Source organism: Lolium perenne, chromosome 1 (genome assembly GCF_019359855.2).
Source record: "Lolium perenne isolate Kyuss_39 chromosome 1, Kyuss_2.0, whole genome shotgun sequence".
Lineage (NCBI taxonomy): Eukaryota > Viridiplantae > Streptophyta > Magnoliopsida > Poales > Poaceae > Lolium > Lolium perenne.
In genome coordinates, this window is record NC_067244.2 from 42883870 (window position 1) to 42906848 (window position 22979).

The 22979-nt window shown below is 46.0% G+C and overlaps 1 protein-coding gene across 1 annotated transcript; it reads left to right on the forward strand.

Moving 5' to 3' along the window:
* The first annotated feature begins 379 nt into the window (after positions 1-379).
* Positions 380-1968, forward strand: LOC127348003 (peroxidase A2). The gene is made up of 3 exons (XM_051374126.2): positions 380-847; positions 1052-1217; positions 1364-1968. Exons 1-3 carry the CDS (start codon positions 410-412, stop codon positions 1789-1791), a joined length of 1032 nt encoding a protein of 343 aa, XP_051230086.1. The 5' UTR covers positions 380-409; the 3' UTR covers positions 1792-1968.
* Positions 1969-22979: the final 21011 nt, after the last annotated feature.

A 22979-nucleotide genomic window follows, 5' to 3' on the forward strand; every position in this document is an offset into this window, starting at 1 on the left:
AAACAACACCAAACACATGCACGAACCGCAGACATGCATGCGGTATATACGTTTGCAAGCATGTGATGCTACTCTAGAGATTGGCTAGGCAGAGGCGTTGTCGGGTCGCAGTCACTTACTGAGATGATGTTTGACAATTAGTCCACGGAACATGGCTGATTGCTCGCTCGCATGCAAGTTGTTGATTGGAATTAAGGCACATCCGTCCGTCCATCTGAAATTTTATATCCAAGCAAAACAACCTACTACGTAGCCAGCTCGAGGTTACAATGCATGTTGAAACGGTTGAATTATGTTACTGGTAGACTGTTAGAGCTAGCAGCACTAGCACCTGGTGCTACCGGCAGGCGCACTCTGCCTATAAATTAAGTTCTGCTTTGCTCCCAGTACTCGTCAACCCATCAACAGCATGGCTTCTTCTTCCTCTTCTCGGGTCTCCCAGCTAGGCGTCAAGGCGGCGCTGCTGGCGGCCGTCTGCCTTGTCCTCCACGGCGGCGGGAGTATGACGGCGGCGGAGCTGTGCGTGGGCTACTACGACGACACTTGCCCGGACGCGATCTCGATCGTGCAGGGAGTGCTGGAGGAGGCGCACCAGTCGGACCCGCGCATCTTCGCCAGCCTCATTCGCCTCCATTTCCACGACTGCTTCGTGCAGGGCTGCGACGGCTCGGTGCTGTTGGACACCTTCGACGGGTTCGAGTCCGAGAAGGACGCGCGCCCCAACAATGGTTCGGCGCGGGGCTTCCCCGTCGTTGACGCCGCCAAAGCCGCCCTCGAGGACGCCTGCCCCGGCGTTGTCTCCTGCGCCGACATCCTTGCCATCGCCGCCGAGATCTCCGTCGAGCTGGTACGCACATTCCTTGGCTTGTTACAAACAGTGATCAAACTCAATGTATTAGGGGTGTATGATTGCTTTCCTAGTGCGTGATACGACGAGCCGTGTGGCTCGTGTCTCGTGTGTCGGTGCATGGACAAGAAAAGGACACATGACATATCACATGCATGAAACTATGCAAAAAGCTGGTTGATGATAAGAGTACTATGGATGCAGTCTGGAGGACCCGGGTGGAGCGTGTTGCTGGGGAGGCTGGACGGCCTCACCTCCAGCAAAGCCGACGCCGAGAATCTGCCAGGCCCCTTCGACGGCCTGCCGGTCCTGCGAGCCAAGTTCCGGAATGCCACACTTGACGATACTACTGACCTTGTCGCCCTCTCAGGTACTAAACTCGCCCGCAGATAACCATCTGCCTTATATAAGAAAAATATAATAATTTCACCAGAAACCAAGGTTTTATTGCTAGTATAAACCGATGGACTAATCAAAGAGAGAATAACTTAATCTGTTTTTGTTTCAAATGTATAGGTGCCCACACTTTCGGCCGTGTGCAATGCCAGTTCGTCACGGCCCGTCTGTATAATTTCAGCGGGACGAACCAGCCTGACCCGACCCTAAACCCCGCCTACCGGGCGTTCCTATCACAGAGATGCCCAAGGAACGGTGATGGATCATCGCTAAATGACCTTGATCCGACGACACCCGACACCTTTGACAATAACTACTACACGAACCTCGAAGTGAACCGTGGCTTCCTTCAATCTGACCAAGAGCTCAAGTCAGACCCAGGCGCATCGACAACAACGGCGCCGATCGTCGATAGGTTTGCCAGCAGCCAAGACGCCTTCTTTAGGAGCTTCGCACAGTCTATGATCAAGATGGGGAACATTAGGCCGGTGACGGATCCATCCTTGGGAGAAGTCCGAACCCAGTGTGCATTTGTCAATGACAGTTAGGGAGAAGACCACGTGGACATATACAAGTGTTGCATATGCCCTCGACATATTAATCATGGATGTAAGAATAAAATTTTCTCTTACTGTCCAGTTCAACAATTGTCATATATCTCAAACCAATGTAACCTTTCGTACACGCTTCTTGTTCTCGGATGTGCAATAAAAATTGATTTTTTTTGTTTCCCTGTTTTCTTAATTTTATATGCATCATCATCATCATCATCTCCTAGTTTCGCCCAGTGCTTTAACAACACAAACAAAGATCAAGGGGGCTTAGGTATCGAGGTTCTCGAAATTAAAAATAGATGTTTATTCAGTAAATGGCTCTTCAAACTTCTTAATGAAAAAGGGGTGTGGCAAGAATTACTTCTTAATAAGTACCTTAGACATAAGACATTGTTGGAAGTGCAAGCTAGGCCTACTGATTCTCCTTTTTGGAAAGGATTGATGGAGGTTAAACATGAGTTTTTTGCTAGGGTTTTTTTTCGAAGTGGGTAATGGTATGAATACTCGCTTTTGGGAAGATACCTGGTTAGGAAATACTTCGTTGGCTCAGCAGTTTCCGTCTTTGTATAATATTGTACATCATAAAAATGTTACAGTTGCGCAGGTGTTAGCCCAAACACCTTTGAATATTACATTCAGGAGGGTTTTGAGTGGTAATAAATGGAATTTATGGTTAAAATTATGTCGGAAACTAATGATGGTAAATTTGGGTGAAGAAGATGATCGTTTTGTTTGGAAATTGACACCTAACGGTTTGTTTACAGTGAAGTCAATGTATGAAGATCTTATGTGTGATCATACTCCTTTTCTGAGGAAATATCTCTGGAAAGTTAAAGTTCTACTTAAAATCAAGATTTTCATGTGGTTTTTGAGTAACAATGTTCTATTAACTAAAGCTAATCTAGCTAAATGGAATTGGAATGGGTGTACAAAATGTGTTTTCTGTGGGGAACGGGAGACTATTCATGTGAGACAATAGAATTGGGGGAACCGGCTCAACCCTCTAGGGGTGGCCTATCACATATATATATAATGGGTGTGTTACAATGGTACAATACGTACACGTATACAGAAGCTATACATAGTCTAACACCCTCCCTCAATCTTAGCCACTTCCTAAAGAATCGAGGAGGGTAAGATTGTGCCTGCAGGCCTCAAACTGTGGTAGAGGCAATGGCTTGGTGAAGATGTCTGCAAGTTGATCCTTAAAAGAGATGAACCTGATCTGTAATCGCTTCTGTGACACACGTTCCCGTACAAAGTGATAGTCAACTTCGATGTGTTTCGTTCGGGCATGAAATACCGGATTGCAGAGAGGTATGTAGCACCGATGTTATCACACCAAAGGATAGGAGGCTGCGGTTGGGATATACCCAATTCCTGAAGCAAGGACTGTACCCAAATGATCTCAGCGGTAGCATTGGCCACAGCCTTATACTCAGCTTCAGTACTGCTACGTGACACAATAGCTTGTTTCCGAGCACTCCAGGCGATAAAAGTAGAGCCAACGAACACAACATACCCCCCCCCCCCCCGTAGATCGCCTGTCATCCGGACTGCCAGCCCAGTCCGCATCAGAATACGCCGAGAGGACCCCATAGGGATTCGGTCGTATAGAAAGCCCATAAGACACAGTAAGTCGAACATAGCGCAATATGCGCTTGACAACAGACCAATGAGTGTCGCGAGGCGCCTGTAAATACTGAAAAACTCTGTTGACAGCATAAGATATGTCTGGGCGTGTGATCGTCAAGTACTGTAGACCACCAACAATACTCCTGTAGATTGCCGCATCCTCAGAAGACAGAAGCTCACCATCAACAGCAGTAATCTTGTCAGTGGAAGACATGGGTGTAGTAGTCGTCTTACACTTAAGCATCCCAGCCCGCTGCAGCAAGTCCAAAGAGTACTTCTTTTGTGTCATAACAAGTCCAGCACCGCGAGAAGCAACCTCCACTCCAAGAAAATAGTGAAGGTGCCCAAGGTCCTTGACAGCAAAATCAGCACCAAGGGAACGAATAAGAGCATTAGCAGCAAACTGAGAGGAGCTGACCAAGATAATATCATCCACATAGACCAACAAGTACATAGTGACTGCAGTCTTCTGTAGAAGAACTAAGGAGGAGTCAGCGGCAGACGGTGTAAAACCATGAGCACGAAGAGCAGTCGCAGGACGGGCATGCCAGGCCCGAGGAGCTTGCTTCAACCCATAAAGTGCTTTAGTAAGACGACATATATGATCAGGACGATCAGGATCATAAAACCCAGGTGGCTGTCGCATATAGACCTCCTCCTCCAACAAGCCATGAAGAAAGGCATTCTGCACATCAAGCTGCCGAAGGGACCAATCTCGAGTGACCGCAATAGAGAGAAGAAGCCTGATGGTGGTAGGCTTGACCACTGGACTAAAGGTGTCTTCATAGTCAAGACCATAACGCTGTCGAAAACCTCAAGCAACAAGACGCGCTTTGTAGCGCTCAATAGTCCCATCAGAGTGCTTCTTCACCTTGAAGACCCATTTAGAATCAATGACATTAACTCGCGGTGGTGGAGGAACAAGAGTCCACGTCTCATTACGAAGAAGAGCATGATACTCCAGTTCCATAGCCTCTCGCCAATGAGGAATACTCATAGCAGCCTGATATGTGCGGGGCTCGGAGGACGGATCCGCAATGGCAGCAGTCATACACGCAGCATGCCAAGCAACAGTACCGTCAGTGCGCTCCTTTGGGCGAAAAATGCCACTGCGGCTGCGCGTATGCGGACGCAGCACAGGAGCCATCGATGTCGAAGGTGCAGCCGAGGAGGGGCTGGAGGACGTCGACAGAGAGGACCCAACCGACGAGGGGCTGGGCGATGGCGACGACAGTGGCCCAGTCGGCGATGGACTGGGCGACGCACTGCGCGTCGGAGAGACCGAGCCAGGGTCTGCCAAGGGCGTCACGAGCGGTGAGCTGCCCGGCGAAGGAGGCAGCCCAGGAGAGTCTAGCGACGAGGGAGAGGCAGGCGTGGGGCTCGGCGTGGCAGGCCAGGTCCGGGGCGAGGCCGGCCCAGCGCCAGGAGACGAGGCAGCCCGCGGCATGGCGGGCGGGTCGGGCGAGCGTGCATGGGCGCTTGGACCGAGGCCATGCAGAGGCGCAACACGATCGACGTGCGCGTCGGATGGCATCGGCGATGGAGGTGCTGGGACCTCCAGAATTTCCAAACGAGCTCCACGTCCAGTGCCTACACCATGGTTAGGTAATAGTACAGGAGAGTATGCAACATCATCAAATTGGTCAGAGGCAATGGAAGATGAATGCAAGGATGGAGACTCATCGGTGGAGATAGGGAGTTTGGCAAAAGGAAACACACGCTCATCAAACACGACATCCCGAGATATGTAGACACGATTAGTAGGAACATGAAGACATTTGTAACCTTTGTGAAGGGAACTATAGCCAAGAAAAACACACTTTTTGGACCTAAATTCCAGCTTACGTTTATTATATGGGCGAAGATGCGGCTAGCAAGCACAGCCAAACACTTTAAATAAAGTATAGTCAGGCTGTTCATTCAAGAGAAGTTCAATAGGAGTTCTCATGTTAAGAACGCGTGTGGGAGTACGGTTGATGAGAAAACATGCAGTGGTGAAAGCATCACTCCAAAACCAAAAAGGAACCGATGCATGGGCTAAAAGTGTAAGACCAGTTTGGACAATATGACAATGCTTATGTTCTACTGAGCCATTCTACTGATGTGTATGTGGACATGCTAAACGGTGAGCAATCCCAAGCAACTGGAAGAAGGAGTTGAGGTTGCGATACTCACCACCCCAATTCGACTGAACATGAACAATTTTATGCTTGAGGAGGCATTCAACATGTTTTTGAAACTGAACAAAAATATCAAACACATCAGATTTGCGCTTGATAAGATAAAGCCAAGTAAAACAACTGTAAGCATCAACGAAACTGATATAATAATTATGACCACTAACAGAGGTTTGGGCAGAGCCCCATACATCTGAAAACACAAGCTCTAGAGGATTTTTGACCTCCCTAGTAGACTCCGAAAAAGGAAGTTGATGACTCTTCCCCTGTTGACAAGCATCACACACTACTACATCTTTATTACTAGGTGTGGTAGGAAGCTCATGACGACGCAGAACATGGCGAAGAATAGGAGTGGCAGGATGACCAAGACGAGCATGCCACTGTGACGGCGAGACGCGAACTCCACTGAAAAGGCAAGAGACGCCAGGATGCTCCAGACGATAGAGGCCCTGGCATAGACGCCCACTAAGAAGCACGTCCCTCGTGTCCCGATCCTTAATAAAAAGATCAAACGGGTGAAATTCACCAAACACATTATTGTCAACACTAAGTCTAGGAACTGAAAGAAGATTGCGCGTCACAGATGGTACTCTAAGAACATTGCGAAGCTGAAGACTCATATTTGCATGGCTAGTGAGAAGGGATGCTTGACCAGTATGGGAGATGTGCATACCTGCTCCGTTGGCGGTGTGGACTTTGTCGGACCCTTGATAGGGCTCGGTGGTGTGAAGCTTCCCCATCTCGCTCGTCAAGTGCTCCGTTGCCCCAGAATCCATGTACCAATGCGGGTCAATGGAATAGGACTGAGTGTGCCCCTGAGACTTCGGAGACGGTGCGGGGCGATCAGCCATGGCGGCTAGACGCGCATTGTTGCGCGTATCCCGGCCATCATTGCCAAGCCCAAGAAAGCTCTTCTGGAAGCGACGATGACACTTGGACGCCCAATGGCCATCAAGACCGCAGAGCTGGCAGACCCGCCGCCCCCCACTGCCAGGCAGCGTCGAAGGAGGGGCAGACGCGGATGAGGACGACGCAGGCCCCTTGCCGGACGTCGGGGCGCCCGATGCGGGAGAGCCGCCCTTGTAGGCAGCATGCACGGAGGGAGAGCCACGGCCACGGCTAGCGCGGCGCGCCTCAACACGCTGCTCGGTGAGAAGAAGGCGGGAGTATATCTCATGTGCCATCATGGGATTGAAGTGCCCCCGCTCATTGATGATCTCAACCAGGCCATCATACTCTTCGTGAAGACCATTGACGATGAAGGAGTTGAACTCGGAGTCCGTGAGTGGCTGTCCAATGCACGCCAGCGTGTCGGCAAGTGCCTTGACCTTGTTGTAGTACTCCGTGGCCGTGGTGTTGAGTTTCTCACACCCACCAAGCTCACGACGGAGGGCACTAGCACGAGCTTGTGACTGCGACGCGAAGGAACGCTCGAGGATGGTCCATGCCTCATGAGAAGTCTTGGCAAAGACGATGAGCCCGACAACAGCCGGGGTAAGCGACCCCTGGATGGAGGAGAGGTTCGCTTGATCGTGCCCCATCCAAACACGGTGCGCCGGATTGTAGACCGGACCGTTCACGCTGTCCACCAGCGCGGAAGGGCAAGGGAGAGAGCCGTCGATGTAGCCGATCAGGTAATGGCTCCCAAGGAGCGGCAGGACCTGCGCGCGCCAGAAGATGTAATTGTCTGGCGACAGCTTGACGGTAATGAGGTTGCCAAAGTGAAACGGCGGAGGCAACGAGCCCGTTGTGAAGACTGCCGGGGGCGCGTACGCCATGGGGGCAGAGACGGGCGGCACGGGCAGGGGCGCGGAGGTGACACCCTCAAGAGGCGATGGCGCCGTCGAGGATGCAGACCCTGCCGGAGGCGCGGGCATCGTAAGGGCAGGGTGCACCGAGGCAGGCCCTATGGCAGAGGATCCAATCGTCCAAGCCGGAGAGCCGACCGTAGGCGCGAGGGCCAGGGGCCCAAGAGCGGCGGCCGAGGAAGCGGGCGAGGAGGCGCCGGAGGTGTTAACCATTAGCACATGCGGGTTGGAGAAGAAGGAGCCAACGCTCCGTGTCCCGATCGGGGGCTGCTGCAAGGCAGCGGGGTCGACGGGGCGGGAGAGCAGGGCCTGGAGGTAGCCTGCGGTGGAGGAGCCGGATGTAGCAGCGCTGTCCATGGCGGCGGCGAAGATTGGAGGTGATGGAGGTGCGCGGCGGCTAGGGTTTTAGGGCAGCGGAAGCGTAGGACCAAAACTAGTTTGATACCATGTCAGATAATAGAATTGGGGGAACCGGCTCAACCCTCTAGGGGTGGCCTATCACATATATATATAATGGGTGTGTTACAATGGTACAATACGTACACGTATACAGAAGCTATACATAGTCTAACAATTCAACACCTTTTTATTCATTGCCCCTTAGCTAAGTTATTATGGCGTACTGTTAATTTCACGTATGATCTTCCACCTCCAACCAATATTACTAATATATTTGGTAATTGGTTGAACGGAGTAGATAGACAATCCAAGGCTTTCATCCGGATTGGGGTTTCTGCCTTATGTTGGTCTATTTGGAGGGTCAGAAATGATATAATTTTTAACAAAAAAGTTTCTTTTCATTTCTTGCAGGTTATTCATATGGTCTCCCACTGGTCCAGCTTTGGGGCCTACTCTCTCCGGAGGGGCAGCGGGATTCCATGGCTTCTGGATGCACACGGCTCCTGATGGTCGCTCAGAATATCTTGTGCCAGGCTGGTTGGCGACATACTAGGAGGCTATGCTGATGTGTAGTAATAGTATGTGTTCCGTAGTTTCGTACGATGGTTGATTGTTGGATCGATCGTCGGTGATGAGTGTTTTGTAAACAATACTTTATTTCGAACCTTTATCTCTAATAAAAGGCTGTGTGCATCTTCATGATGCATAAGCCGGGCTATACCCCCATTTCGAAAAAAAAAACCATTGCTGAAACTAGTTACAATGCACCGTTGACAGAGACCACATCGCCATTACGCAGTGATCCTCCCTCTTCTAACCTGTCATATTGTCGATGGATCATTTGTCTTCCATCTTGCCCTAAAGGACATAAAAATGCGTATGTAAGAAAAATTAGAAATGATAGATTTTTCTAGTCATAAAAGAACATTTTTTTTGGCATCTTCCGCAACCACACTTTTAAAGGATTAAAAGTATGCATTAGCACTTGTACTCCTCTAGAATTTATTGATAAAGTACAAGATTACAAGGAAGGATCTCAACAAGTTTTAAACAAGGAACTCAGCAAGATGGGAAATCCAGGGTTTTGGCTATCTAGTGTGTATTGCTATCACCGTTGAGAGTCTAGTCCATCTTTCATCGTGTCCCTATTCTTCATATAGGTGTAGGTCTTGAGAGTATGCGGAGACCTTGTCTTGTACAACAAGTCTTATCCTGATCTTATATATCTTGGTTGTGTGGTTGGTGGTTCGATGAGGTTGATGGGTGCAAGTGCACATATAAATTATAGCTAGTTTCAAAAGTAAGAGTATCGAACCACAAACAGCTATTTGGTTAAGGTCCGTATGCCCCTCTTCACTATCTATTAAAGCATACTTGTAACCTGCCCTTGATTTCAAGTAAGAGTGCTTTAAAGAAAGTTGTTTGTGTTTAAAGTAATACTGGAAAGTAAAAAATAAACAGAAAGACAATCACAATTTAAATAGTTATGAAACTTCAGTAAGGAGAAATGTTATGGGAAAATGTATGACCCACCTCTAGCATTGGCATTAATTATTATTAGAATAAATCTATGGCTCTCTTCATAACATGTGTTAGGAGAGTTCCATAAAAAGATGATCATAGACAAGCCATTTGATATTTCATCCTGAATAACCACTGCAATGATTGTAGGCAAGCCACTCCGATCCCTCACAATTAAGGTTTTCCCATTTGATATTTCATCCTGAATAACCCCTGCAATGATTGTAGGCAAGCCACTCCGATCCCTCACAATTAAGGTTTTCCCATAGATATTGATATGAGCTTAGTGATTCTCTCCTTACGCCATTTGATCCCTCACAATTAGTGATATGAATAGCATGCTCACAAGTTATGTCTCTTAGCACCGTGCATACTAACACATGTCCAAAGGTAATTCCCTCTCTAGTCCCGAAGGCAGATATTACATGGTCAACTTCATATAATATATATAGAGAAAACCAACAAATAATCATGAACTGAAGATATAAATCATCTTTATTTCATATCATAATATTGCCAGGGTTTCTCCATCTCCCCAACAAGAACGTAAAATACTAACTCATGGAAGCAATCAACAACATTATCATAAGCATATGGAATGAATACTAGTCTATGGATGAATACAAGTGCAAATCCACAATAGCAATTAGAATTACAACAATGTGGGAGTAAACGAGATGGGAATGGTGATTCTGATGGAGATGCAGAGGTCGATGATGGGGGATGATGCCTTGGCTCCAATGATCCCTGTAGAAGCGAGGATGATGCCCTTCTGCAAGTACCCCATCTTGAACTCTTTCGGAGATGAGGTTTTTGCGAGTTGTGGTGTATCTGAATGTCACATCTCTAATTTGTCATAGTGTGATGAAAGTATTTAACGAGGTGGAGGCAGTGCCACATGGTACAGGCACGGGGTACGTGCGGACCCTACTATTACCGATAGTTCTTAAACCTTCTAGAGTTGCCTCTCGCGGTGCCTCTTCACCCAGGTGCGCGGAAAACCATTTAGATGACTTTTATCACTTCAAATTATAATATTATGTCCAATATGACATCTCCAAATGATATGTTCATCAATACCTTCATAATTTGGGCTCATGTGGAAGCAAACATAAAAGATGCGCGCGAGTGCCATAAAATACCAAATGCTTATCACTACAGATGCAAAAACATAAGGTAATTATATATGCTTAAAAATGCACACCTCAACTTCCCCAAGCTTAGAGCATCTCCAGCCGCGTCCCCGAAACCATCTCCCAAAGGGATTTGGGGCGCGCTGGACAAAAAAACGTTCCCAGCCGCGTCCCCCAAAGTCTCTTTTTGTCCGGCGCGGCCCAATACGGTCTCCAGCGCCCCGAGCCCATCCCCGCTACACAGGGGACGCTCCGGGCATGTCGGACACAACGAAAAGCGAGGCGAGGAGACGCGGGCCCGACGCGTCAGCAGCACAGGAAAAATTCGTCCTCCTCTCCCGCCAAATCGCGCCTCTCCCGCCGCATATTTCTGCCCTCCCAACACATTTGACCTCCTATCCCGCCGATTCATTTCTCCCTCCCGCCGTTGCTACTCTATACCTCCCGCCGCCGCTACCCTCTCCCGATCCATGGCGCCTGATACGTCTCCAACATATCTATAATTTCTTATGTTCCATGCTAGTTTTATGACAATACCTACATGTTTTATTCACACTTTATAATGTTTTTTATGCATTTTCTGGGACTAACCTATTAACAAGATGCCACAGTGCCAGTTCCTGTTTTCTGCTGTTTTTGATTTCAGAAAAGTTGTTTTACAAATACTCTTAGAATTGGACGAAACAAAAAGCCCACGGCCCTATTTTCCACAGAGTGTTCCAGAAGACCGAAGAAGAGTCGAGGAAGGCCAGCAGGGGGCCCACCCCATAGGGCGGCGCGGGGGGCCCCACTGCCACGCCGTGACGTGGGGAGGGAGGCCCCTGGCTCCCCCGACGCTGCCCCTTTGCCTATTTATTCTTTCGTCTCCGAAAACCCTAGACAGATGGACGATTTCTCCAGAAGAGTTCCGTAGCTCCTCCGCCACCAAAAACCCTAATTCGGGGGACAGAAGTCTCTGTTTCGACTCCCTGCCGGGACGGGGAATTTCCCCTGGAGCCATCTCCATCGACTCCATCGCCATGTTCATCGCCTTTGCTGTCTCCCATGATGAGGAGGGAGTAGTTCTCCCCCGAGGCTGAGGGCTCTACCGGTAGCTATGTGGTTCATCTCTCTCTCCCATGGTGTGATCTTTATGTGATCATGAGCTTTGTAATCTAGTTGAATATTTAGATGTTACTCTTGTCTATTATGCACTCTAGAGGTTACTATAATATGAACTCCGGAGTCACTCTCCACGGTGTGATGGTGACAGTGTGCGCATCGTGTGTGATTCCTTTATGACGTCGTGGAGCTTGTTTACTCCGGCTTGAGGTGTGCTTTTGCAGCCCTACACAATGATGGTGTTTGTTATCCAACAAGAGAGTGTTTGAGAGTAGCATTTATTTATTCAGTTATGTGATCATTGTTGAGAGTGTCCACTAGTGAAAGTATGAGCCCTAGGCCTTGTTTCTAAGCATTGAAACACCGTTTCTAACAAGTTCTGCTACATGTTCGCTTTCTGCCATTTTTATTTCAGATTGCAATAACTACTTATAATCATCCATATTACTTGTATTTCACTATCTCTTCGCCGAACTAGTGCACCTATACATCTGACAAGTGTATTAGGTGTGTTGGGGACACAAGAGGCTTCTTGTATCTTAATTGCAGGGTTGCTTGAGAGGGATATCTTTGACCTCTACCTCCCTGAGTTCGATAAACCTTGGGTGATTCACTTAAGGGAAACTTGCTGCTGTTCTACAAACCTCTGCTCTTGGAGGCCCAACACTGTCTATAGGAATATAAGCGTGCGTAGACATCAAGCTATTTTCTGGCGCCGTTGCCGGGGAGGTAAGGTAAAAGGTATTCACATCCTTCGACTACTAAGCTATTTCCTAGCACTGTTGCCGGTGTGTGAGTGCTCGAAGCTATTTCTTTAGATTCTGCAATTACATCTTTTTTTTCTTTTTTTATTTCACTAGTTAGGCTTAATGGAAAACAACAAAAAAATTAGAGATCTTTATGAAATTTATATTGAATTAGGACATGATGCTTTCGAAGAGAAAATTAAAAAACCTATGGAAGTTTGTCTGCATAATAGTGGTAGTAATGTTATTAGTATAATTTTTTTGGACACCATTATTTTTAATGCTATGGAAAAACCCAAGCTTGGGGAAGCTAGTTTATATAAAAATAATCTTTTTTGCTCCTCAGCTTTGGATGAAGTATTTTGCCTTGATAATGCTTTGTCTCCAATATGTGGTAATTTGAATGATGCTTGTGATATTTTCTATCCATCTACTATTGAGGATAAAATTCATTATGATTATTCTATGCCTCCAATTTATGATGATTATAATGATGGATGTGATAGTTTTACTCCCACTATTACTAATAAAATTGATTATGCTTGTGTGGAGAGTAATGATACTTTTATGCATGTGGATCATGATAAGAATGCTTTATGCGATAGCTATATTGTTGAGTTTATCAATGATACTACTGAAAATTATTATGAGAGAGGGGGACATGGTTTTATATATCTCAATAATATTAAGTCACCTCTCTTTTTGTTGAAATTTTTGAAGTTGCACTTGCTTTGTCTTTCTATGATAGTAGCTTCATGCTTCAATAATGTCTTTTCTTACAAGATTCGTTTGCATAGAAAGTGGGTTAGACTTAAATGTGTTTGGTATTTTATTTTTGATGCTCTCTTATATTCAACTCTCATCTTTATAAGAGCATCATGAAAATTATCATGCCTGGCTAAAAGGCTTTAAAGAAAAGCGCTCTTGGGAGACAACCCATTGTTTTATTTCTGCAATTTTTGTTTTATATTTGAGTCAAGGTGCTTGTTACTACTGTAGCAATACCTTTGTATTTTTTTATTGCATTGTTGTGCCAAGTAAAGTCTTTGATAGAAAGTTGATACTAGATTTGGATTTCTGCGCAGAAATAGATTTTCAGCTGTCACGGTTTTGAGTTTTCTCTCTGTAGAAAAATCTAAAAATCTTGAAACAATTCATGAGTAATACTCAGATATGTACGCAAATTTCATTCAACTGGAGCTTTTCCATCTGAGTATGTTAAGTGCCTCGAAAAAATTCGTCTTTACGGACTGTTCTGTTTTTGACAGATCCTGCCTTTTATTTCGCATTGCCTCTTTTACTATGTTTGAGTGGATTTCTTTGCTCCATTAAATTTCAGTAGCTTTGGGTAATGTCCAGAAGTGTTGGGAATGATTGGGTCCTTGCTGAACATTTGAATTTTTGATTATGCTCTAACCCTCTAATGAGATTACTTTGAGTTTGGTGTGAAGGAAGTTTTCAAGGATCAAGAGAGGAGTATGATATAATATGATAAGGAAGAGTGAAAAGTCTAAGCTTGGGGATGCCCCCATGGTTCATCCCTGCATATTTCAAGAAGACTCAAGCGTCTAAGCTTGGGGATGCCCAAGGCATCCCCTTCTTCATCAATAACTTATCAGGTCACCTCTAGTGAAACTATATTTTAATTCCGTCACATCTTATGTGCTTTACTTAGAGCGTCTGTGTGCTTTTATTTTCGTTTTGTTATTTCCATTCTTTGAATAAATCGGATCCTCGCATGCTTGTGTGGGAGAGAGACACGTTCCGCTTTTTCATTTGAACACTTGTGTTCTTCGTTTTACTTTAATATTCATGGCGAAAGCTGAAAGCCTCAGCACTTATTTTTCATGTTCATGGCAAAAGATGAAAGCCGCAGCACTTATTGCTATTTGGTTGGAAACAGAAAATGCTTCATGTGGTAGTTGGTTGATACGCGTACATCACGCGTCCGTTGGGAACCCCAAGAGGAAGGTGTGATGCGTACAGCGGCAAGTTTTCCCTCAGTATGAAACCAAGGTTTATCGAACCAGTAGGAGCCAAGAAGCACGTTGAAGGTTGATGGCGGCGAGATGTAGTGCGGCGCAACACCAGGGATTCCGGCGCCAACGTGGAACCTGCACAACACAAACCAAGTACTTTGCCCCAACAAAACAGCGAGGTTGTCAATCTCACCGGCTTGCTGTAACAAAGGATTAGATGTATAGTGTGGATGATGATTGTTTGCAGAAAACAGTGGAACAAAGATTAAGAGATTGTATTTCAGTATAGAGAATTGGACCGGGGTCCACAGTTCACTAGAGGTGTCTCTCCCATAAGATAAACAACATGTTGGGTGAACAAATTACAGTTGGGCAATTGACAAATAAAGAGGGCATGACCATGCACATACATATTATGATGAGTATTGTGAGATTTAATTGGGCATTACGACAAAGTACATAGACCGCTATCCATCATGCATCTATGCCTAAAAAGTCCACCTTCAGGTTATCATCCGAACCCCCTCCAGTATTAAGTTGCTAACAACAGACAATTGCATTAAGTATTGCGCGTAATGTAATCAGTAACTACATCCTCGAACATAGCACCAATGTTTTATCCCTAGTGGCAACAGCACATCCATAATCTTAGAGATTTCTGTCACTTCCCCAGATTCACGGAGACATGAACCCACTATCGAGCATAAATACTTGTAAGGGTATTTCACCCTTATCCATTATTATGGTAACGATGACACCGTGCTAAAGTATTTGGCCTAATATGTTTATAAGTACAATCTCAGGTATTAGGCAATGAGGCGTAAATGGTGTATCAAAGGAACAAGAAGGCTAAAGGTGACCCCCCATTTCAACAACAATCAAAAAGGGGTTACAGGAGAAATCCGGTCACCTGCCCGGTCCAACCGGGCCAGCAACCGGCCAGTCCGGCGTGGTGGCCGGTCAACCGGGCGGCAACCGGGCTCCAAAGGAGGAGCCAGCAGATCCGGTTTGCGCCCGGACAACCGGGCTCTCGACCGGCGTGTCCGGTGCTCCGTCCGGTCCACCGGGCGGCAACCGGGCGCCAACCGGCCGCCAACCGGAAGTGCTCCAGGACCAGCAAAAGGCGTCCGGTCACTGGCCCGGTCAGACCGGCCTCTCAGCCGGGCTGTCCGGTCTGTGGCCCGGTCGACTGGGTTTGTCGAGGAAAAGCTGAGGTGGCAAGTGGCAAACGGCCATATTTCGAAGAACACTATAAATAGCCCTTCTCCTACCTCTAGACAGTTAGGCACTACACTACAAGCTGTTCTTAAGCTCTCTCTCTCTCATACTCCATTGCTAGAAACACCAAAAGCCTCAGATCTCCCTCCTCCTCCACTCAAACTCAAATCCCTTCGGGGAATCATTAGAGGAGGACCCGATCTACCGTTCTACCAAGCCAAATCTCATTCCCCCTTGTATTCATTGAGAAGCTTGCTTCCTAGGGTTCCTTGGAAACCCTAGGTAGGCAAGAGGAGTCCGGAAGCATCCGGGCTGTGGATTTGCTCCGGGCAAGATTGTGAAGGTTTGGAGGCTACCTCAAAGTCTACCACAAGTGAGTGAGCTATTCCTTCGTGGGATAGGCTCCGGAGAATAGGGTGAACCTTCGTGGCGCGGGGAATCCTTCGTGGGACCTCCACTCCTCCAAACGTGACGTACCTTGTTGCAAAGCAAGGGAACACGGGAATACATCCTCGTCTCCGCGTGCTATCGGTTATCTCTAACCGAACTCCTTACTTGTGATTTAACTGCCTGTGTGAGCCTTCGTGCTCGAGTTAGTTGTATCCTCATATAGGTTGCTTCACCTAGTTTGCATTAGGCTCATATTTATATTCCGCAAAGCCTAATATTGCAAAGAAAGAATTAAAATTTGTAGAAACCTATTCACCCCCCCCTCTAGGTTTACCATCTCTATACTTTCAATTGGTATCAGAGCCTGGACTCTTATTAAGGGCTTCACCGCCTTAAGAGTGAGATGGATAAACTCTTCGAGGGTCTAGATGAAGACTCTAACCTTTCGGTTAAAGAGATGAAATCTAGATTCTTGGCATATGAGGCCGAGAAGAAGAAAAAGGAGGATGAGCTACAAAACCAAATGGCAGAAATGACTGCCATGCTTAAGAACCTAATCAAGGGTGGAACTTCTAGTGGGGCTTCGGTCTCTAAGGAGTCCTACCATGATGTTAACTATAACTATCCTAGAAACACTTCACCCATGCCTCATATAAACCATAGTGGGACCGTTCCCCATTACGATGGAACTCACTTTCCACATTGGAAATCTGCTATGGAATCTCATATTCGCAGCTGCAGTGTGGAGCTATGGGAGCTCATTGTTCATGGACATCGGGAGCCACAAGATCCCACTCGGTTGACCTCCACCGAGTTCTACAACCGTCAACTCAATGCATCCGCACGTGACAAGATTAGAAGTGGCATCAACCGCAAGCTTCTTGATCAAGTCGATGACATTGTCTCCGCTAAAGAGTTGTGGGATCGGATCGTAGTACTACAAGAGGGAACCGATTTGATCCAATCAGCTCTCTATGAGACCGCAAAGCAAGAGGCCTACCAATTCATGATTCGAGATGGAGAATCCATATTTGATGCCTATGCTAGGCTTGGTGCTCTGAAAGTAAGGGTCAAGGGACTTGGTGTTGAGAAGTACAATGACGGATTTGAGATGAACGAAGCCTTCATAAAATCCAAGGTCATTGCTATGATTGCCATCAAACAAGAAGACACCAACCTTGGACTCAACTTGCAAATCATGACCAAGAGTGCCGATCTCAACTCCGATGATCTAGTCTCCTATGTGGCCGCCAATGAAAGCATGGCCAAAGCCGGAAAGAGGCTCAAGGCAATGAACCGTGTTGATGAAGCCTCACACAACCATGAAGCGTCACACAACCTTGCTCTCAAAGCTAGAGCCGACCATGAAAGCAAAGAAGACTATGAGATTGAAGAAGATGAAGAGATGACTTCAACTAGTGACATTGCTACCGACTTTGCTTTCTTTGCCAAGAAGTACAAGGCAAAGTTCCCAATGCTCCTCAATGACAAGAAGAAGAAGAGAACTTGCTACAATTGTGATGAAGATAACCACTTTGCAAATGAGTGCCCTTATGAGAAAAGGGTAGACAAGCCAAAGTTCATCAAAGGGGTCAAGCCAAGATTGAAGCCGAACCCAATCAACGATCGGTACAAGAAGAACAAGGGAAGAGCTTTTGTTGGGGCCGAGTACTTGTCCGATGAAGAAGAGGAAGATGAGGAGAAGGAGGCCGGAGTGGCCGGTTTAGCATACTCTAAGCCCGGGTCACTCTTCACATATGACTACTCCAAAGATTACTCTACGGAGAATGATGTTGGCTCTTCTTTCATGGCAAGAACAACTCAAGATGATGACTCCGATGACTCTCCCTCCTCTCCAATCATTGGCTCTTGTCTTATGGCAAGGGAAACCAAGGTAATGGAACCTCCACCTTCCCTATCTAGTGTTCTTGATGATGAAAACGAAGATCAAGAAGAATTAACTATGCTTAAGGAACTATATGATGTTAGATGCACCCTTCGTGGTGAAGCTCTTGTCAAGTTTGATTTCTTGATGGACTCACTCAAAGAAAAGGATGAGTCCATTGAGGAATTAGAATATCAATTGAATGAGAAGGAACGGAGATTCAATCTCCTAAGACAAGAGCTAAAAACCTAAAGGTGCATATCTCAAGGCCTTAAGCAACAAATTGAAACTTATGAACTTGATAAAGTTAAGGACCTAGAAACTATTGATAGGGCTCAATTATTGACCCAAGAGCTCAATGCTTCAAAGGAGGAACTTGAAGTTGCTCATGCTTCTCTCACTAGGGATCTTGACCACCTTGAAAGAGCTAACAAGCTTGTCAAGGATGAGCTCAAGAAACTTGGAGAGAATCATGATCTACTTCAAGAATCCTACAAAAAGGCTCTTGGATCAATGAAGGATCCCATTGATGTTGAAAAGCTTGCTTGTTCCTCCATTTCCTTTACTAGTGAGCATGCTAAACTTGTTGAGGAACATGTTCGTTTACAAGAGGAACTTTCTTTGCATGTTGAGACCAATGCATATCTTGAGTCCTTGGTGACCAAATATGGTCTTGACTATCATCCTAATGAATCTTCTTGTGAGCAAGCATCTATTCTTGAGGAAAATGTTAGGCTAACAAAGGAACTTGCAAAGTTCACCACCGCCAAGAACAAGATGGGATTGGATGACCTCTTGAGTAAGCAAAGGTCAAACAATCAAAAGTATGGACTTGGATATACTCCCAAGTCCCACAAGAAGAACAACTACAAGAAGGAGAAACCCGCTCAAGATAAGAACAAGAAGGTCACTAACAATGGCAAAGCCTCAAAGGGCAAAGCCACTAGTGGTGCCCGCACGGGGCCAAACGATCACTATGCATTATTTGTTGATTATTATGGTGATGTCTATGCTAACTATGTTGGCCCTCCTAATGGCTATGCTTATAGAGAGTACTCAATTTGGGTACCAAAAGATATTGTTGCCATTGCAAAGGAACCCATTAATCGATGGGTTCCTAAATCCTCTACTTGATTTTGTAGGGGTATTCCTCCGGTGGTCCAAAATGGGTGTTTGATAGTGGATGCACCAATCATATGACCGGAGGAAAAGGTGTGCTTGATCAATTCATTGAAGATATCCACAAGAAGTCAAGCATTACCTTTGGTGACAACTCAAAGGGAAAGGTACTTGGGTATGGCAAGGTAGCAATCTCTAAGGACTTGTGCCTTGAGACGGTTATGCTTGTTGAACACCTTGGCTATAACTTACTTTCTATATATCATCTTGCCGATGTCGGGTACAACTCATATTTCACTAAATATTATGTGCAAGTCTTTAGGAGTGACAATCTCAAATTGGTCCTTGTTGGATTTGTGGAGAACAACCTTTATGTGGTTGACCTCTCGAAAGAGAGCCCCTCCTTCTCCACATGTCTAATGGCGGCCAAGCATGACGAAGGATGGTTGTGGCATCGCCGCCTTGGTCATGTTAACATGAGGAATCTTAAACAACTCCTAAAGGGTGAGCATATTGTGGGACTAACCGGTGTTTCTTTTGAGAAAGATCGTGTTTGTAGTGCATGTGTAGCCGGAAAGCAACTCAAGAAGAAGCATCCCATCAAGAGTATTGTTACCACATCTAGGCCTTTGGAGCTCCTTCATTTGGACCTCTTTGGGCCATCACACTATGATACTCTTGGTGGAAGCAAGTATGGACTTGTCATTGTTGATGATTACTCAAGATACTCTTGGGTCTTTCTCCTTAAGTCTAAGGACGAGACCCATAGAGAGTTCATCACCTTCGCCAAGAAAGCTCAACGTATGTATGAATCCGAGATCAAGGCAATTAGGACCGACAATGGCACCGAGTTCAAGAACTACACTATGCAAGAGTTTGTGGATGATGAGGGCATCAAGCATGAGTTTTCGGCGCCATACACCCCTCAACAAAACGGTGTTGTTGAAAGGAAGAACCGGACTATCATTGAGATGGCAAGAACCATGTTGAGTGAATTCAACTCACCCCACAACTTTTGGGGAGAAGCCATCTCTACGGCCGTCCACTACTCCAACCGGCTCTTCCTCCATCCCCTCCACAACAAAACCCCATACGAGCTACTTACCGGTAACAAGCCTAATGTCATGTATATTCGTGTCTTTGGATGCAAATGCCTTGTTAAGAACAACAAAGGAAAGCTCGGTAAATTTGAAACTAGAACCATAGAGGGTATATTTGTTGGATATGCGGAGAACTCTCACGCCTATAGATACTACAACCGGTCCTCCGGGACTATTGAAGTATCTTGTGACATGGTGTTCTTGGAGGATAATGGCTCCCAAGTGGAGCAAGTTGTTCCATGTGTTGTAGGTAATGATGTTGATCCATCTAGTGCCATCAAGCATATGGGCATTGGACACATCCGGCCCATGGAGGTTCATAATGATGATCAAGATGATGAAGTAGATGTCTCAAGCACGCCACAAGTAGAGCCTAGCTCAACTCAAGCCGAACCATCAAGTGCAACACAAAAACCACCCTCCACTCAAGATGAGTCTCAATCCGAAGAACAAGAAGAAGATCCTCATTCCATGGAGCAAGATCATGATGACGATCAAGAAACATCCTCAACTCATGATCAAGCTCAAGTGGTCCCTCATGATCAAGTACTAGCAAGAGATGAATTCATTGATCATGAAGGAACCATTCGGAAGATCAAGGCCGCTACAAGGGCAAGTGACATGAAAGTGGATCAAGTCCTTGGTAGCATCTCAAGAGGAGTGGTAACTCGTAGACACCATGCATTACTTATCACTTATTGTCAACATAATGCTTTTGTGTCTAGTTTTGAACCACTTAAGGTACATGAAGCCTTGGTTGATCCGGATTGGGTAATTGCCATGCAAGAAGAATTGGAGTGTTTCACTCGGAATGAAGTATGGTCTCTAGTTGAGAGACCCAAGGATCATCGCATCAATGTCATTGGGACCAAATGGGTATTCAAGAACAAGCAAGATGAGAATGGCATTGTTATACGAAACAAAGCAAGGTTAGTGGCGCAAGGGTTTGCCCAAATAGAAGGTATGGATTTTGAGGATACCTTTGCGCCGGTAGCCCGTCTTGAAGCTATTCGTCTTTTGCTTGCATTTGCATCTTTCCACAATTTCAAATTATATCAAATGGATGTGAAAAGTGCATTTTTGAATGGTCCCCTAAAAGAAACCGCATATGTGGCTCAACCCCCGGGTTTCGAAGACCCATGCCGACCCAACCACGTGTATTTACTCCATAAGGCACTCTACGGTCTCAAGCAAGCTCCACGTGCTTGGTATGAGTTCCTTAGGGATTTCTTACTACATGATGGGTTTTGCATGGGTACGGTCGATTCCACCCTTTTCACCAAGCGGGTTAAAGGGGTGGCCTCTTTATATGTCAAATATATGTTGATGATATTATTTTTGGTGGAACTAACCCCAATCATAACAAAGCTTTTGAGCTATTGATGACTAGGAAATTTGAGATGTCCATGATGGGAGAGTTGAAGTTCTTTCTAGGCTTCCAAGTGAGGCAACTTGCAAAAGGCACCTTCATCTCTCAAGAAAAGTATGTGAAGGACATGCTCAAGAAATTCAACATGACCAATGCAAGTCCAATGAAGACACCCATGCCCGTAAAGGGGCAACTTGGTTCATGTGACGGTGAGAAGGATGTGGACATAAAGGTATACCGCTCCATGATAGGATCCTTGCTCTACCTTTGTGCCTCTAGGCCGGATATCATGCTAAGTGTAGGGATGTGTGCTCGTTTTCAATCCGCTCCCAAGGAGAGCCATTTAGTGGCGGTCAAACGGATACTAAGATACCTTGTTCTCACTCCTACTCTCGGGCTATGGTATCCAAAGGGGTCAACCTTTGAACTCATTGGCTATTCGGATTCCGATTGGGCCGGTGATAAGGTTGATCGGAAGTCTACCTCCGGGGCTTGCCAATTTATTGGCCGGTCATTGGTGAGTTGGTCATCCAAGAAACAAAACTCCACCGCCCTATCCACCGCCGAAGCCGAATACATATCCGCGGCATCTTGTTGCACTCAATTGTTATGGATGAAGCAAACCTTGAAAGACTATGGTGTGTCTCTTGGTACGGTGCCTCTTCTTTGTGACAATGAAAGTGCAATAAAGATCGCCAACAACCCGGTTCAACATTGTCGCACCAAACATATTGACATTCGCCATCACTTCCTACGTGATCATGTTGCCAATAAGGATATTGATCTCACTCATGTGGGAACAACCTACCAATTGGCGGATATTTTCACTAAGCCTTTGGATGAAGCCCGCTTTGTTAACTTGAGAGGAGAACTTGGTATTCTTGATCCTAAAAACTTGGATTGATTACCTTCTTGCACTATATTCTTGCATTTATCTTGCTATCTAGCTTAGAGGCATAGCACATATGGGGATAGTCATCTTACCATGTCTTGGTATGATGCATACCTATGTGTGCAACATAAATAGACCCAATGTCATTATATGGACCCAAGCATGTCTCTTCGCGGTCACATGACATTTGTGCTTTCACATAGGGGGAGTAATCCCCCGCCCCTCATTGTGCCTTCATTACAACTTGATTTGACTATATAAGGCCAAATGATCTTGTTGCAAAAACTATTCCAAAATGCTCTTATGATTCTTGATATACTTCGAATCATGCCCATTGTAGCTATTTGTATCTTGTTGGCATTTTCACTCCAATGGGTATGCCTAGAGAACTTTGTGTTTTCCGACCCCATGTCTATGCTCATCTCATCATCATCTATCTATCTATATGTACATGTCATCATTTGAGCACTTACACACACTTACACACAGCATAGGGGCAAAAACGAGGCAAAATTAGACAATTCTGGGCTGGCCGGTCGCTGGCCCGGTCGGACTGGACCAACACACAGGCAGCCCTCTGGGAGGGTTTCTATGATTCTCATGAGTTTATGAAGCATGGTAATATTGTATCACCCAAGGCTATCAATCCTGAAGAACTGGCCTTGCATGAAGTCACCAAGTATCGGTTTGTGGTTCAAACCTTGAGG